We start from the raw sequence: 14,347 nt of genomic DNA on the forward strand, positions 1-14,347 counted from the left end.
AATTATTTCACTCAGACTATAATTTGACCACCAGAACAAAGATTTAGTATGTTCTAGTGTGATATCTCTTTGTAGTACTGATTATTGGTAACTCAAATAGTTTCTGTTTAGAAAGAAAATTGTCCTTTCAAAATGAGACTTTCCCAAATGAAATGGTTTTGTTAATCATGAACGTTTGATCTAAGAATAGTTCGTATTTATAAGATTTTTCTTTAGTCCCTTAAATATCTGTGCTCTACTGCTCTAGTAGAATTGAGAACTTAAATCAGTTCACTTGTTTTACATACAAATGCCTGTCCTTGCCCCAACATATCATTTTTATATTTGAATTTCCTTATTTATGTCTAGTGCTTACTATCAGACTAGTATGCTTTGACTTTCTGTACCTTCTCATTAGCGTAATTAAGTGGTAGACTCTTAACAAGTGTGACACTGAAGGTCTACTTGGATAAATGGAACTCAGTTTTCTCTGTCAAGAAAGGTCAGTTTGTACTGATTTGATATTTTTAACAGATTATCATTTGTTATTTGTTAATTAGTCAGTAAAGTGCCAGACTGAGCTGGGTGTAAATGTGAAATGAGGACATGATGGATTGGTGCTGACCATTTTTCTATTCACTTGACAGGTGTGGGACTATGAGACTGGAGATTTTGAGCGAACTCTCAAGGGGCACACAGACTCTGTACAGGACATTTCCTTTGACCACAGTGGCAAGCTTTTGGCTTCCTGTTCTGCAGACATGACGATTAAACTATGGGATTTTCAGGGCTTTGAATGCATCAGAACCATGCATGGTAAGGGTTTGAGGATGGTACTTTAATTTCTGGCAGGCCACTTGAGAGAAGAAATAGCTTGCTAACCACATATAGGTACTCTACGTTTTATTCTTAGCTGTCTGCATTATGGGCTTTGGTAATAGAGTTTTTTTTTTTTTTTTTGTTAGGATGCTTTAAGGTTTACAAAGAATACTGATTTGTATTCACAAGTATATTTGGATAAGAAAAGCTGCCAGGCCAGATTAGTCTAGCAAGAAAAGGACAGTTAATTTACTGAGGTTGTTGGTTTTCTTTTGTCTTTCATCAAGAGAACCACCAGTGTGGGAGCTGGGAGTCTTGAGTCCCCTGCTGTGATACATTTAAATGTCCTTATGTTATTTCATCAGGAAAATAAAGGGGGTAATACCTATGTTATAGAATTGTAAAGCTAAAATGAGTCATACTTAAATTTTTGGGTATATAGGAGATACTAATATTTGTCATTTCTAGATTTTTGGGACAGTATTTCACAGTGTAGCCTTGGCTAGCCTGAACTCAAGAAATCTGCCTGCTTCTACCTGTCTCAAGTACTGGGATCAAAGGTGTGCACCACCATGCCAATTTTCCTTCTGTCCCCATCCCCCAGTTGTTGCCTCCCACCCCAACAGTTTTTTTCTCTGTGAAGCTCTGGCTGTCCCAGGCTGCCTTTGAATTCAGAGATCCACCTGCCTCTGCCTCTGGAGTGCTGGGATTAAAGGTATGCACCACCACCACCTGGTTTGACTCTGTTGTTTTTAAAAATATGAAGTGTGGTTGTTTAGATATATGTATTATAGCTAAATGTTATATTGGTGATTGAAAAACAAGCCAGGTGTGTTGGTGCCTGTACGAAATTCCAGCAAGCAGGAGGCCAGAGTGGGAGAATCACTGGTTTAAGGCTGACTTTTACTACAGAGCCAAGTTGTAGCCCAACTGTGGTGCATAGTGTACTGGTCTCAAGAAAGCAAAGCAAAACAAAAAGATTAGCTGGTGGTATTTAGTATTATTACATGGAGTGTATGATTGAAGTCTGTAGGGTTTTTTTCCCACCCATTTAAATATATTACATCAATTAATTCTATTAAAGGAATTTTGGCACATTTCTTTTGTAAATATGTCATCTAAAATTGTGTGAGTTGCCAGAATCTTAGTTAAAGAGTTTGTGCTTGTACAAAGCTTTTCCTTTGATCCTGATTGGTAGTAAACCCCTATAATTTTATTACTCAAAAAGTGAAAGTGGAATGATCAAAAGTTCAAGGTTTCCTTGGCTACATAGCAAGTTTGAAGTCACAATGCATATATGAGTTCCTGTCTCCAAAAAAAAAAAAAAAAGAAAGAAAGAAAGAAAGAAAGAAAGAAAGAAAAAAAAAAGTTTTGCTAGGTATGGTGGCACATATCTATGATCCCAGATTTTAAGGACTGCAGCAGAATTGGGCTTTGTACTAAGATCCTATCTTTAAAAAAAGACAGGAAAGTTTCTTGAAAAATATATGCCTTGAGCTTTGTTCAGAAAGCATAGCTAATTTGGAAATGTGAATAATGTTTATGAGCTATCAGTGCATTTTCCCCTATTGAACAACAGTATCAAATAAAGATAAATTTCAACCACATTCTTTCCTTTTCACTCTCTTGTTTTTCCATTACTACTTTTTAATAATCCGGTCAAATTTACTTAAAGCTTGGTATAAAAGTACTTTCTGAGCTGGGCATTGGTGGTGCATGCCTTTAGTCCCAGCACTTGGGAGGCAGAGGCAGGCAGATCTCTGTGAGTTCAAGGCCAGCCTGGTCTACAGATCTAGTTCCAGAACAGACTCCAAAGCAATACAGAGAAACCCTGTATCTTAAAAGAAAAAAGAAAGTACTTTCTGTAGTTTTTTAAATAACAGCAAAACCCCACAGTAAACTGTTAAATACTTGCTGTATTATTTGTTTTAGGCCATGACCACAATGTCTCTTCAGTAGCCATCATGCCTAATGGAGATCATATAGTGTCTGCCTCAAGGGATAAAACTATAAAAATGTGGGAAGTGCAAACTGGGTAAGTAAATTTAGTTGGAAAGCATTAACCAAAAATACTTATAAAACAATTGTTTTTTAAGTGCTTAGTAATTTTATCTTTACCCTGGAATGATCACCATGGTACATATATAAATGAAGGCTGGAAACGTAGCATAGTTGTATAGCACTTCCTTAACATGCACAAGGCCCTACCTTTCATCCCCAGTACCTCATTGACAATGTATACATATATATCTCAAAAGGTAACTTCCTCTCTGAAAGAAACATGGATGCACTCTAAGAATCTTGAAGGCCAGTTCTGTGATGTCAATTTCCTATTTCTTCTGGTTTTTGTTTTGTTTGTTTGTTTTTTTTCTTTCAAGGTGATCTCTCTGGGTTTAAATTAGAATTTAAATAACATTTTTGCTGATACACCTTTGTCTATACCTTAAACTGTATACTTTAGACTTGAAGTTTTTAAGTTTTATTGTATATTTTTAGCTTTGAAAAATTTTTTATTCCTTCTATATATTTTACCTATATTCTGAATTTTGTTAATTTGTGGTATTTCTTATCAACCTATTTTAGCTCATGTTTTTTGACTTCTGGCTGGTGCTCATCTTTTATTAACCAAAATTTTACATTTATTTTGTTGATGTGCTATAATTTCTCTAGCTAATGCTATTCTCTTTATCCTGATTTGTAGCTAATTTTGTATTACTTTTGGAAAGTTTCCTAATGGTTACCATTTAGTCATAATGTACATTATTACTTAAACAGCTACTGTGTGAAGACATTCACAGGACACAGAGAATGGGTACGTATGGTGCGGCCAAATCAGGATGGCACTCTGATAGCCAGCTGTTCCAATGACCAGACTGTGCGTGTATGGGTTGTAGCAACAAAGGAATGCAAAGCTGAGCTCCGAGAACATGAACATGTGGTAGAATGCATTTCCTGGGCTCCAGAAAGTTCATATTCTTCCATCTCTGAAGCAACAGGATCTGAGGTACATACCGTGTGATTTACATGTCATTGCATGATCTTCTTACTGTGCCTTACGTAACTTTCCTGATTCTCAGTCTGAGGTCTGTTAATGCACCTAAAGGCTATAACCTAGAATTCTGAATTTTGAGTCTTTTTGCTCTTTCCAGGTGTCAGTGTTGTTTATATAAATATTTTTTAAAGATTATTTAGTGACATTGGGGGTTTTGCCTGCATGTATATCTGTATGAGGGTGTCACCGATCCCTTGGAACTGGAGTTGCAGACAGTTGTGAGCTGCTATATGGGTGCTGGAAATTGAACCTGGGTCCTTTGGAAGAGCAGCCAGTGAGTGCTCTTAACTACTGATCCATTTCTCCAGCCCGGTGTTTATATTTTTAAATCAGTTATTATTATTGGGCCAGTAAGATGGCTCAATAAGTAAAGGCACTGGCCATCAAGCTTGTTGTCCCGAGGTTTTTTGTAAAATGTTTTGTTTGTTTTGATTTTTTGAGACAGGGTTTCTTTGTATATTTGGCTGTCCTGGAACTCACTCTGTAGACCAGGCTGGCCTTGAACTCACAGAGATCCACCTGCCTCTGCCTTCTGAGTGCTGGGATTAAAGGTCTGCACCATCACGGCTGGAGAGATGGCAAAGAGGTTAAGAGCACTGGCTGCTCTTCCACATGTTCTGAGTTCAATTTCCCAGCAACCAGATTGTGGCTCACAACTCTCTATAATGAGATCTGGTGCCCTCTTCTGGCCTGTAGGTATGCAGACAGAACAAAAATCTTAAAAAGAAAAAAAATTAGTGCAGCTTAGTAACCTGAGTTTTATCACTAGAACCCACATTGTAGGAGGTGGGAACCAGCTCACTCCCTCATGTTGTCTTCTCACCTCTATACATGGTGTGAATTGTGTACATACACAAATAGATAAATAAAAAAATAGCTCACAAATGATTTGATATATGTTGGAGATCATCGACTAAAGAGAGAGAGAGAATTGATCATATAAAGCCAGGTCTGGCAGCCCTTGCCTATAACCCTGTCTCAAAAACAGGGCAAAGGAAAACAAACAAATAAACACCCCCCCAAAAGAAGATTTTTAAAAGCAGCCAAACAAAAACCTGTATCTTAAAGAAGCTGTAAACGAATTCTTTTTTTTCTTAAGTCTTTCATCACACAGAGCTTTTACTATGTAGACCTGGTTATCCTGGCCTTGAATTCACAGAAATTGGGCTGCCTCTCCTGGAGTCAAATGAGTATACTACCACATCTGGCTCTAAATTAGTCTTCTATTTGTGATCTCTTTGTTTGAACTATTTATTACAAATTCTAAATTAAAATTCTTTATACTGCCCTCTGGTGGTTGTTACATACAATATATAATAAATTTGATGTTAATTGTGTGTATGTGTTTAAAGAGCCTTTTTTCAGTCAGGTAGTGGTGGCACATGCCTTTAATCCTATAATAAAGGGCAGGTGGATCTCTCTGAGTTCGAGGCCAGCTTGGTGTACAGAGTGAGTTCCAGGATAGCCAGGTTGTTATACAGAGAAACACAAAAAAAAAAAAAAAAAAAAAAAAAAAGAAAGAAAAAAAGAAAAGAAAAAATAGATTTAATACCAATCCTGAAACTTAGGGCCTTCTTCATGCTAGGCAAATGCCCTGTCACTTAGCTAGATATACCTTACCTTGATTGAAGAAATCTTGAGAGGTACATTCATCATTGTTAGTGTTATCTAGATAGAGCCTGTTTTTTCTTTGTAAGCTAGGTATAGTTGTCAGAACAGTTGTGTATTTAAATAGATGAAAACAGCCTTTTTGCAAGATCTGGAATAAATGTCATTACATAGTAGGAGTTGTTTAAGTCCTTATTTCTTTAATGGGAAAAATAATTTTTATATTTTTTTGTAGACTAAAAAAAGTGGCAAGCCTGGACCTTTCTTGCTATCTGGTTCCAGAGACAAAACCATTAAGATGTGGGATGTCAGTACTGGCATGTGCCTTATGACTCTTGTAAGTTTGAATAATCTTAATACTTCTTTTGCATCTTCGTTGTGCTTTTAACCTTTTGTATTAGATACTCTGCTTTGATACTAAATCTCCATTCTAGGACTTTAAAATAACTCCTTTATAGATTTATACTGGTATAGTGATGGTCTACAGTATTTAATGTTAAGTAGCATAAATCTATAAAACCAGTCAGTAATAAATCTATAAAACCAGTGGGGGTGTCTTAACTCACAGTGTAATATCTACTCTGGAGGAGAAAAATTGATCTTCCAGACTTGTTTACTTTTTCAAGATATTTGCATCTATAATTTACTCTTTCTTCTAATTCTTTAGCTGTCATCTTGCTGTTGACATCTTACTTGTCCTTGGTTTGTTTTTCTATTGTGAAATTAATTATTCTACCTCAATGAGTTAAATGTGCTGAAGTCATTGTAGCAGCATTGAAGATCCCATACAAAGGGTGGGGGCCCAGACATTCAGTATTGCCTAAGGAACTCCAGTGGGTCTGTGGATATTGCTAACTTAGCAGAAAATTTAACACATCATTCATAGTTTTATAAACTAAATGCTAACAAGATCTAGCTATGGAATATGACTAACACATGCTAAATAAAGCACACTAAAGGATTGATGAGAATGTAATACTAGAAGCAGAAGAGTACAGTAGAGAAAGGGTAAGAGAAAGTCAGTGTAAATGCTGAAAAAGAAAACCCATTGCTGTAAAGTAACTGAAATTTGAAACCCTTTCAACCCAGCACTTGGGTGACAGAGACAGACAGATCTCTTGAGTTTCAGGCCAGCCTGATCTACAGAGTGAGTTCCAGAAAGACCAGAGCAACACAGAGAAACCCTGTCTTGAAGAAAGAAATTCCCAGCACTCAACAGGCAGAGACAATAGGATCTCTGTAAATTTGAGGCCAGCCTAGTCTATGTAGAATTACAGCTCAGCCAGGACTACTACATAGTCCAGACCCATCTCAAAAGGAAGGAAGGAAGCAAGCAAGCAAGCAAGCTTAGCTATATTGTCTTTTACATTCATTTGTACTGTATTGGAAAAGTGATTTAGCCAAGTGTGATTATATCGTGTATAACTTTGTGTATGTGTACACGTGTGTATGCCATCCTGAGTAGGTCAGAAACAGGAGTTACAGCCAGTTGTGAGCTGCCTGTCACGGGGGTTAGGAACCAAACTCCAGCCCTCTAAAAGTAGCAGTACATGTGTTTAATTGCTTATTCATCTTTTCAGCTCCTCTACATGCTCTTTTTTGACTTTTGAGACAGTGTTTCTCTGTGAAGCCCTGGCTGTGTTGGAACTCATGGAGATTTGCCCCTCTCTGCCTCCAGAGTGCTGGGATTAAAGATGTGAGCCACCACCGCCTGTCTCCTTGACATGTTCTTAATTGCTTGGTCATCTCTTTGGCTCCTCAGTTTTTAAATTTATTTAGGTGGTGGTGGTGGTCGTGTTTTGTTTTTTGAGACCCAGATACTCTGTGTAACATCACTGGCTTGCCTCAAACTTGATAGTATCTAGGTTTAATCCCAGCACTTGGGAGGCAGAGACAGGCTTCCTGAATTGCCAGAGATTGATACATAGAGAAACCCTATCTTGAAAAATCAAAGTAAAATAAAATGTATTATTTCCAAAATGTTACTTAAATAAGTCAAATACCTTTTGTCTTTAAGGTGGGTCATGATAATTGGGTACGTGGAGTTCTGTTCCATTCTGGGGGGAAGTTTATTTTGAGTTGTGCTGATGACAAGACTCTCCGTGTATGGGATTACAAGAACAAGCGATGCATGAAGACCCTCAATGCGCATGAACACTTTGTTACCTCCTTGGGTATGTACAGATTGTGAGGTTTCTGAACATTTGAATTTTGGAGTTCCAGATTAACAGTTTTATGTAACCTTGTGAACTTTTCCAGGTAAGAAATGATTAAGTTCCTTAAGAGTAAAATAGAAAAGGCATACTACCCAGTGGCTTTAAACTTCTCTTTATAAAATTAAGCTTATTATAAAAATACTTCTTTCTCTGTTGTACATTTGGGTTTAGAAACTACACTTGCGTTGGCTGGCAAGATGGTTCAGCAGGTAGAGGTGCTTTGGGGCATGCCCAAAAACCTGTTTGTCCATCAACAATGACAAGACAGACAGGAAAGAAGTAGTAGCTCCTGAGAGTTGTCCTCTGTACAAGCCTACACACACACACACACACACTCCTCCCTCTCTTTTTCTCTTTGAATAATATTTTAAAAACAGACAAAACCCATCCAAGCACATTCCAGCATTTGGGCAGCAGAGGCAGGATGATCATGTCCCAAATATAAAAACAACAACAAAAAAACTATTGTTCTTTCCTATGACAAATAAACACCACCATGTACTAGAAACTTAGGGAATTGTACATAAGTATCATATCCTCTGTATATCATTAAGTTATAACATACTAGAGTATGATGGATGGACCTTATGGTGACCACAATAAATTGGGCAGGAGTGTTGTGAGGATCAGTTGTCCACGTAAAGCATCGGTACTGAGCCTGGAGCACAGTGTTCAGTAAATGGATATACTAAGTGTGCCCTCTTTCATATTTTTGACCATCATTTGGGATGGTACTTGTGGTATCAAGTGGGCATTCATAGTTGACTTTCAACTTTCCTAACTCAGTTGGTAAGCTCAGTACTTTCTAGGGGTGTGGGTATGTATACAAAGAAAATCATGGATGCTGTATCCATACATGTGGAAGCAGATGCTCATAGAATCTCACTGCTTGGGAAGCAGAACTGGAGGAAGTCAAATTCAAGGCCTGCTAGGACTGTCTAAAAGACTTTCAAAAAGGAACAAAATTCCATCTGGCTTAGTGGGATTTGAAAACAAGTTTTTTCTTTTCTCTTTTCAGATTTCCACAAGACGGCACCCTATGTGGTTACTGGCAGTGTAGATCAAACAGTAAAGGTGTGGGAGTGCCGTTGATTGAGTCTCATTTGGTTCTTCCTCCCTTTTTTTTCCTCTGGATGCACTCTGATGATACCATGGTTACCCCATTTGAGCTCTGTTTAAATAAATATTGTCCTTTCATGTAAATTATTCTGGATGTAGATTGAGCTTATTAAATGTTACACACAAAGTATTCATGCATGGTGAATCCAAATTGTATACTGTAAATTTACATATGTTGTCTAGAAGTACCATAGGGTTTAAAAACCTGGGCTGGCATTGGTCACACCAGGCCTACAAGGGCAGAAGTTGAATAAATTGAACTAGGGCACTAAACTGAATAGTTGACAGTGTCATTTTATGTTGGTTTATTAATTATTGTTTTTCTTCTTGCTATCTGTTGGTGCCTGACTTGATGGCCTCATTTTGGGGAAAGTGGTGGTTATTAGGGCCTTTTCTGAAATGTATATCTATGTAACATCACTTAAGTGTGCTTAATAAATCTTTAAGGGTGTTAGATAAATAAGACTACAATTCAGAATCTTTTGCTCCATCTGTGTAATTAATGGGGATTACACATTGAAGTTTTTGTCATGACCCCTTTGCCAAATCAATAGGATATGTTTGTTTTGGCAGCCTGTCAAGCAAAGGCTAGTGGTATATTTATGTAAGAAAATGATCGTAACTCTCAAGAAAAAAAAATCTCAGCAGCTAATAGTGAATGAATCCTTTTTTCATTTGGGTCTTACTGCTTTGTAAACAGGTCAGAAAAACACTGTCCTACTTGAAGCTTCTCTCCACACCAGACATACTTGGAGTTATATTCTCCATACTGTTGGACTGTGTAGTGATGTGACTCCCCAGTAGAATTTGATCTTCCCATTGAGTGTCATGGTACAAATCACTATGTGTTTATGATGTTTTTAGGGATGTGCAATGTGCATTTCAGAATAACAAATGCTGACAAAGTTATGTGCACATTTTTAAGGAGCAGGAGAAACAGCAGTTTCCAACGCAAACCTGATAATTTGAACTGCTTCACTTCAAGTTATAAAAAGTGACAGGGTTTAATGAAGCGTGCATAGAAATATACTTTTTTCATCTTTGTTTATATGTAAATGTTTATAAGTATATGGACCTATCTATAAGTGGATATGTCTGTATATGTATATCACACATATAACCTCCATGTTGTTGGGTCTTGAATTTTTGAAGAAGTGCTAAATCATACGAGTAGAATAAACGTTGCTGTGCAGTACCACCCACAGCCATGCTTTAGGATAAACCCTTCTGATGTTTCTGGTGGAGGGGCTTTTCTGAGTTAAAAGAAAGCCACCTCCTTTATTCTCCACTCTAATGTGGCCATTCAACATTTTATACATCCCCGATATGTTGTCTATTTTGATCCAAAGTTACTACATTAAGGGTTAAGAGAATTTTGCCCATGACTTTTGGAACACTATCATCAGTTGTTAATAAAGAATTCCTTTGCCTAGCTAACGAACTTTTTTTTTTCCTTTTCTTTTTAAGAAAATTAATTTGAAAAATTAACAGAAACAATGAAATAACAATGACAGTTTAACAATGATAATTTTTTTCTGGACTGCATTTTATTCATTTGTGTGATACGATATTTTAAAATGTCCCTTTAAATATTTAAAGGAAATTTGATTCCTGAAAGGACAAAGGGTGAGGGCTACTGTCCTATAGATATACAGAGAGATTAGGCCACTAGGAGCAGCTTAATGTCTAGCCTGTGTCCTTTTGTTTAGTCACCTGTTTGTTCTTGATACTACTCAGACTTGTCTCTAGAAAGGAAGTGTTTTGAGAAATAAATGGCCATTTTTGAAGACAAAAAACTCCCATCTTGATTCCATAAACGCTGTAGGTTAGTTTTCAGAACAACATTGCCTCACACCCTTGCTAACATTGAAAAAAAAATTTTTTTTTTTTTTCCCTTAGCTGTTCTGACTGGATTTTTCTCCAAAAGCTATGGAAAATATCTTTGTTCTCATTTGCTGCTATTTCCTGTCCTATTTCAAGAATATAAATACATAGAAATGGTGCATCTTAACATTTGTTTGTATGTGTTTAAATGTCTTGTCTTTTAATTCAGTTTTAGCATGTAGCAACATGAATTGTCTAAGGGTAAGCCACAACATCTAGACATCATTTATAGAAACAAGAATGGTACCAATGTAGAGGAGCAAAGCTGCTGTTCTGGGTTTCCTCGAGGAGGGAGTGCTTTGTAACGAAGCTGAATTATGAGACATCCTGTGCTTAAGCAGCAGCAAACATTGAATCTCAGGGATGGTCCACAGCTGGATCCAAACGTAACGACCCCTGTTTGAGTAGTGAGGGGAGGGGGGCAACATCCACATTTGGCATCCAATTTGCAAAGTTTTCTTGCACTGTTGTTTGACACTGCCCTGTTGATGCCCTTACTCTTATGTTACTGTTTTCTCTGTCTGCTGTCTAACCCTGTGCCTTGCCTGGGATAAGGACAATGATAAAGTTAACTGGTTTGGGTTATAAGTAGAGGACTTTAAGAATTGGTTAGCGTTTCACTGCTGCTTTGTTATTTTCGAGTCTGATTGGCCACTTATTAAGAAATAAAAAGCTGGTAGAATTGTGTCCTAGGATGATTGTTGACTGTGTTTGTAAACAGACATTCCAGTGCCACCTATAGCACAGCGTGCCCAAGAAGTCCTAACTGCATGGAAAGTGCAAGCTGCAGAGATTTGTGTAGACATGGCCTGGAGAATAGTTGCTTTTTGTTTGGCATCTTGCACTTTAGGAGACTAAGACCGTCCTGTCTGCATGTGGTGTGACCAATGGTGTGTGCCTAGAGCACTACCCACAGTTGCTAGTGTTAGCAAGCCGTCCTGGGCCATGGCACACTGTTGTCCTTTGGAAGCTTTGGCTCTAGGCTCAGCAAGCCCAGTCTCCTGTTTGCCTCTTTCTGTTTCCATGTGAACTTCCAGATAATACCACTCACTAAAAAGTTTATTTTTTTTTGTTTTGTTTTTTAATTTAAAGAAAAACTATTTAAAAATAAGGACATTTTATTTGTTGACAGTGGTGGCTTGATAATCCTTAAGCAACTGAAGTTGAAATGGAAGGAAAAGGCACTTAAAATGGTTACTCCTACTGTCCAGCTGTATATAAACTCTAATGTGTTGGTTAATCTAGATGGTGCAAAGAAGAATGTTCTGGTAGACAAGCAACATGGGCAAAATTGGAAGGTTTTGGGTTTCTCCAGTGGGCTGGGCGGGGTGGGCTGGGGAAGCTGGACTCACAAGTCAGGACTGGAACTGGCCTTTTTTATCCTTCCACTGTTATCATGTAAGTAGCTGCTTTCTCGCCTGCCTATCCTTCAGGCTCCCCAAAGCTCACTCTGAAGATGTTAGAAATAAACACAAACTCTACAAGTTAGAAGTTGATCCTGACTGACACTGACATGAAGGCAAGCATTGATTTCATATGAACGATGTGGAGGTGGTAATTGGAGAAAACAGTTCCCCAGATTGTAAGAGTTCACTGAAGATATCGACACAGTTTTAAAAATCAGTAAAGGAATGTATATAATTAATATTGCTCTTGTGTTTTACAGTAAGATTTGTTGCTCTCAGACTGTGTAAAACAAAATTTATTCATGTTTTCTGCATATTAAAAATCTTATTGTACCAATTGGTAAACTATTAAATGCCTATAAAACTCGATGTGCTGGGGGTTTCTTGGTGGGTATTGGGGGTGGGGTTTTGTTGTACATGGATCTTGGTAGGAAGTGAGGCTGGGGCTTTTTTTTCCCCTTGGCACCAGGAACAAGACCCTTTGGGAACTTTGCTCAAACTGTCTTTATTGTCTACTTATCTGGAGGGAGCAGCACATAGTAGGGATCTTGTAGAACCACTCACTGCATTGGGTAGGTAGCAAAGCCCCACCCTTCCCGTTAGAGACTCAGTCCCATAGATGGGGTCCCTGCCCATTTTTGTTTAAACAAGCCTTTTATCTAGCATCTCTTCCCTTAGAGCTGTAAATAATCCTTAATTCTAATCACTGTTCTAGATGCTGTCTCATCCTGTCTCCAAGGTTTTATGCCCAGTACTACTGGTGTTGGAACCTTCCCAGCCAAAGAGAAACTGGGCAATGCCTGTACTGTATAAGCTGGCTTTCCTGCTTATGCAGACCCTTTTTTTCCCATTCACTTTACTTCTGGTTAGAGTTCTAACTTAGTATCATATTGTGGTGACTTTGAAAGCAAGCACACACTGGCCTCCCTCCTGAAGGCAGGGGAAATGGCTCTGCATCCACGATGCCACATCCTCCCTTGGCTAATCTGGCGTAAACTGACGTGCAGATGTGATTACTGGCAGCAGTTATATTCTCTGAGCCAGCATATCATCCCCTGGGAATTTGTCAGACATGCAAATTCTAGAGGCCCACTTAAGACCTAGTAAGAGACAGTATAGACCAGCATTTTGATTGTGTCCTCCAGATTAGCCTAATGAGGATTAAGCCTGGAAACTGAGCTTCTTACCAAAACCTGAAATGTGTCTCAACTCAGCTGCCTACTGCCAAATCCTGCCCCCCAATAAATATCTCTATCACATGCCCTTCACTGCAGCCTTTTTTTTGTGTGTAGGTCCCAACTGAACAGCTGGAGTTCCATACCTTCCACTTCATAACCTTGAATTTGACTCACACTATGTAATTATCTCCCGGTAGCCTTACATAGGAGCCTGGCTAACAGAGCACACAGGTGAGGCTGGGGCAGCAGGTTTCAAAAACTCACTTTATTCCAATGTGAAATGAAGACGTGATGGTTTAAAAACAAGAAAACATTCTTGATAGCTGTGGGGATGCCTTGCTGGCTCACGCCTATTCCCTTTGAAACAAGGTCCCTGGACAGATACTATCCATCAGCAGCTCCAGCAAAACCCAAGCAGGGGCTCTGCCTAGATCAGCTCCCCTAGGCTCAAAGGGTGGCCATCTCCTTCAGGGACAGCAGACAAAGAGAATTAACAGGCAGGCTGGGAGAGAGCAGCCAGGTAGTATGAGCCCTGTCACCCCTGAGCCTCTTTGTACAAAGAGGAAGTGCTTATATGGCAAATACCAAGAAAGGAGCCTGGCTCCACAGGTGACAATCACTCCTGTGCCTGATTCAGGCTTGCGTCCCTGCCCCTCACCCAACTACACCCCACTGTGGTTAGGCAGCTCAGGTTAAAATGGGGAGAAAGATACATTCAAGACTGTTGGCCCCCTAGCCCACCTGGGGTACAGGGAACAGGGAGGCAAGTCAAAACCTGGGGCAGTGCTGCCTCCTGCTTGGCCAAGGTCAGGCACATGGATGCAAGGGGTGTCCACCACTGTAGGCCCCATCCCCTCACCCTGAGGCTAATCACAGTAAAGCCACTGTAGGTCTTACCTTATACCCTACTAGGGATCTGCCCCCCCCCCAGGACACGGGAACGCCCCCTTCTTTTTTGGCTTCAACCTGGACTTTAAGCCAGGCTGGGCCCAGGGGTAGTGGCAACAAAAGCAGCAGCTGTAAATGTCAAAAATGACCTGAGAAATTGCATCTGCACGTCATCCACTCACAACTGCCTGGGCTATG

At 39.0% G+C, this 14,347-nt stretch overlaps 1 protein-coding gene across 2 annotated transcripts in view; it reads left to right on the forward strand.

The window, feature by feature from the left end:
* Pafah1b1 (platelet activating factor acetylhydrolase 1b regulatory subunit 1) overlaps positions 1-12,449 on the forward strand; it is a 45,611-nt gene extending 33,162 nt beyond the window's left edge. For both annotated transcript variants that reach the window (XM_051180035.1, XM_051180034.1), the window contains 6 exons: positions 627-795; positions 2,731-2,833; positions 3,574-3,802; positions 5,694-5,795; positions 7,476-7,632; positions 8,693-12,449. In XM_051180035.1, coding sequence (XP_051035992.1) covers positions 627-795; positions 2,731-2,833; positions 3,574-3,802; positions 5,694-5,795; positions 7,476-7,632; positions 8,693-8,766 — 834 coding nt within the window. In that variant the 3' untranslated portion in view covers positions 8,767-12,449. The remainder of the gene's footprint in view (positions 1-626; positions 796-2,730; positions 2,834-3,573; positions 3,803-5,693; positions 5,796-7,475; positions 7,633-8,692) is intronic.
* Positions 12,450-14,347: the final 1,898 nt, after the last annotated feature.

This window comes from Phodopus roborovskii, unplaced genomic scaffold (genome assembly GCF_943737965.1).
Source record: "Phodopus roborovskii unplaced genomic scaffold, PHOROB, whole genome shotgun sequence".
In the NCBI taxonomy this organism is placed as follows: Eukaryota; Metazoa; Chordata; class Mammalia; order Rodentia; family Cricetidae; genus Phodopus; species Phodopus roborovskii.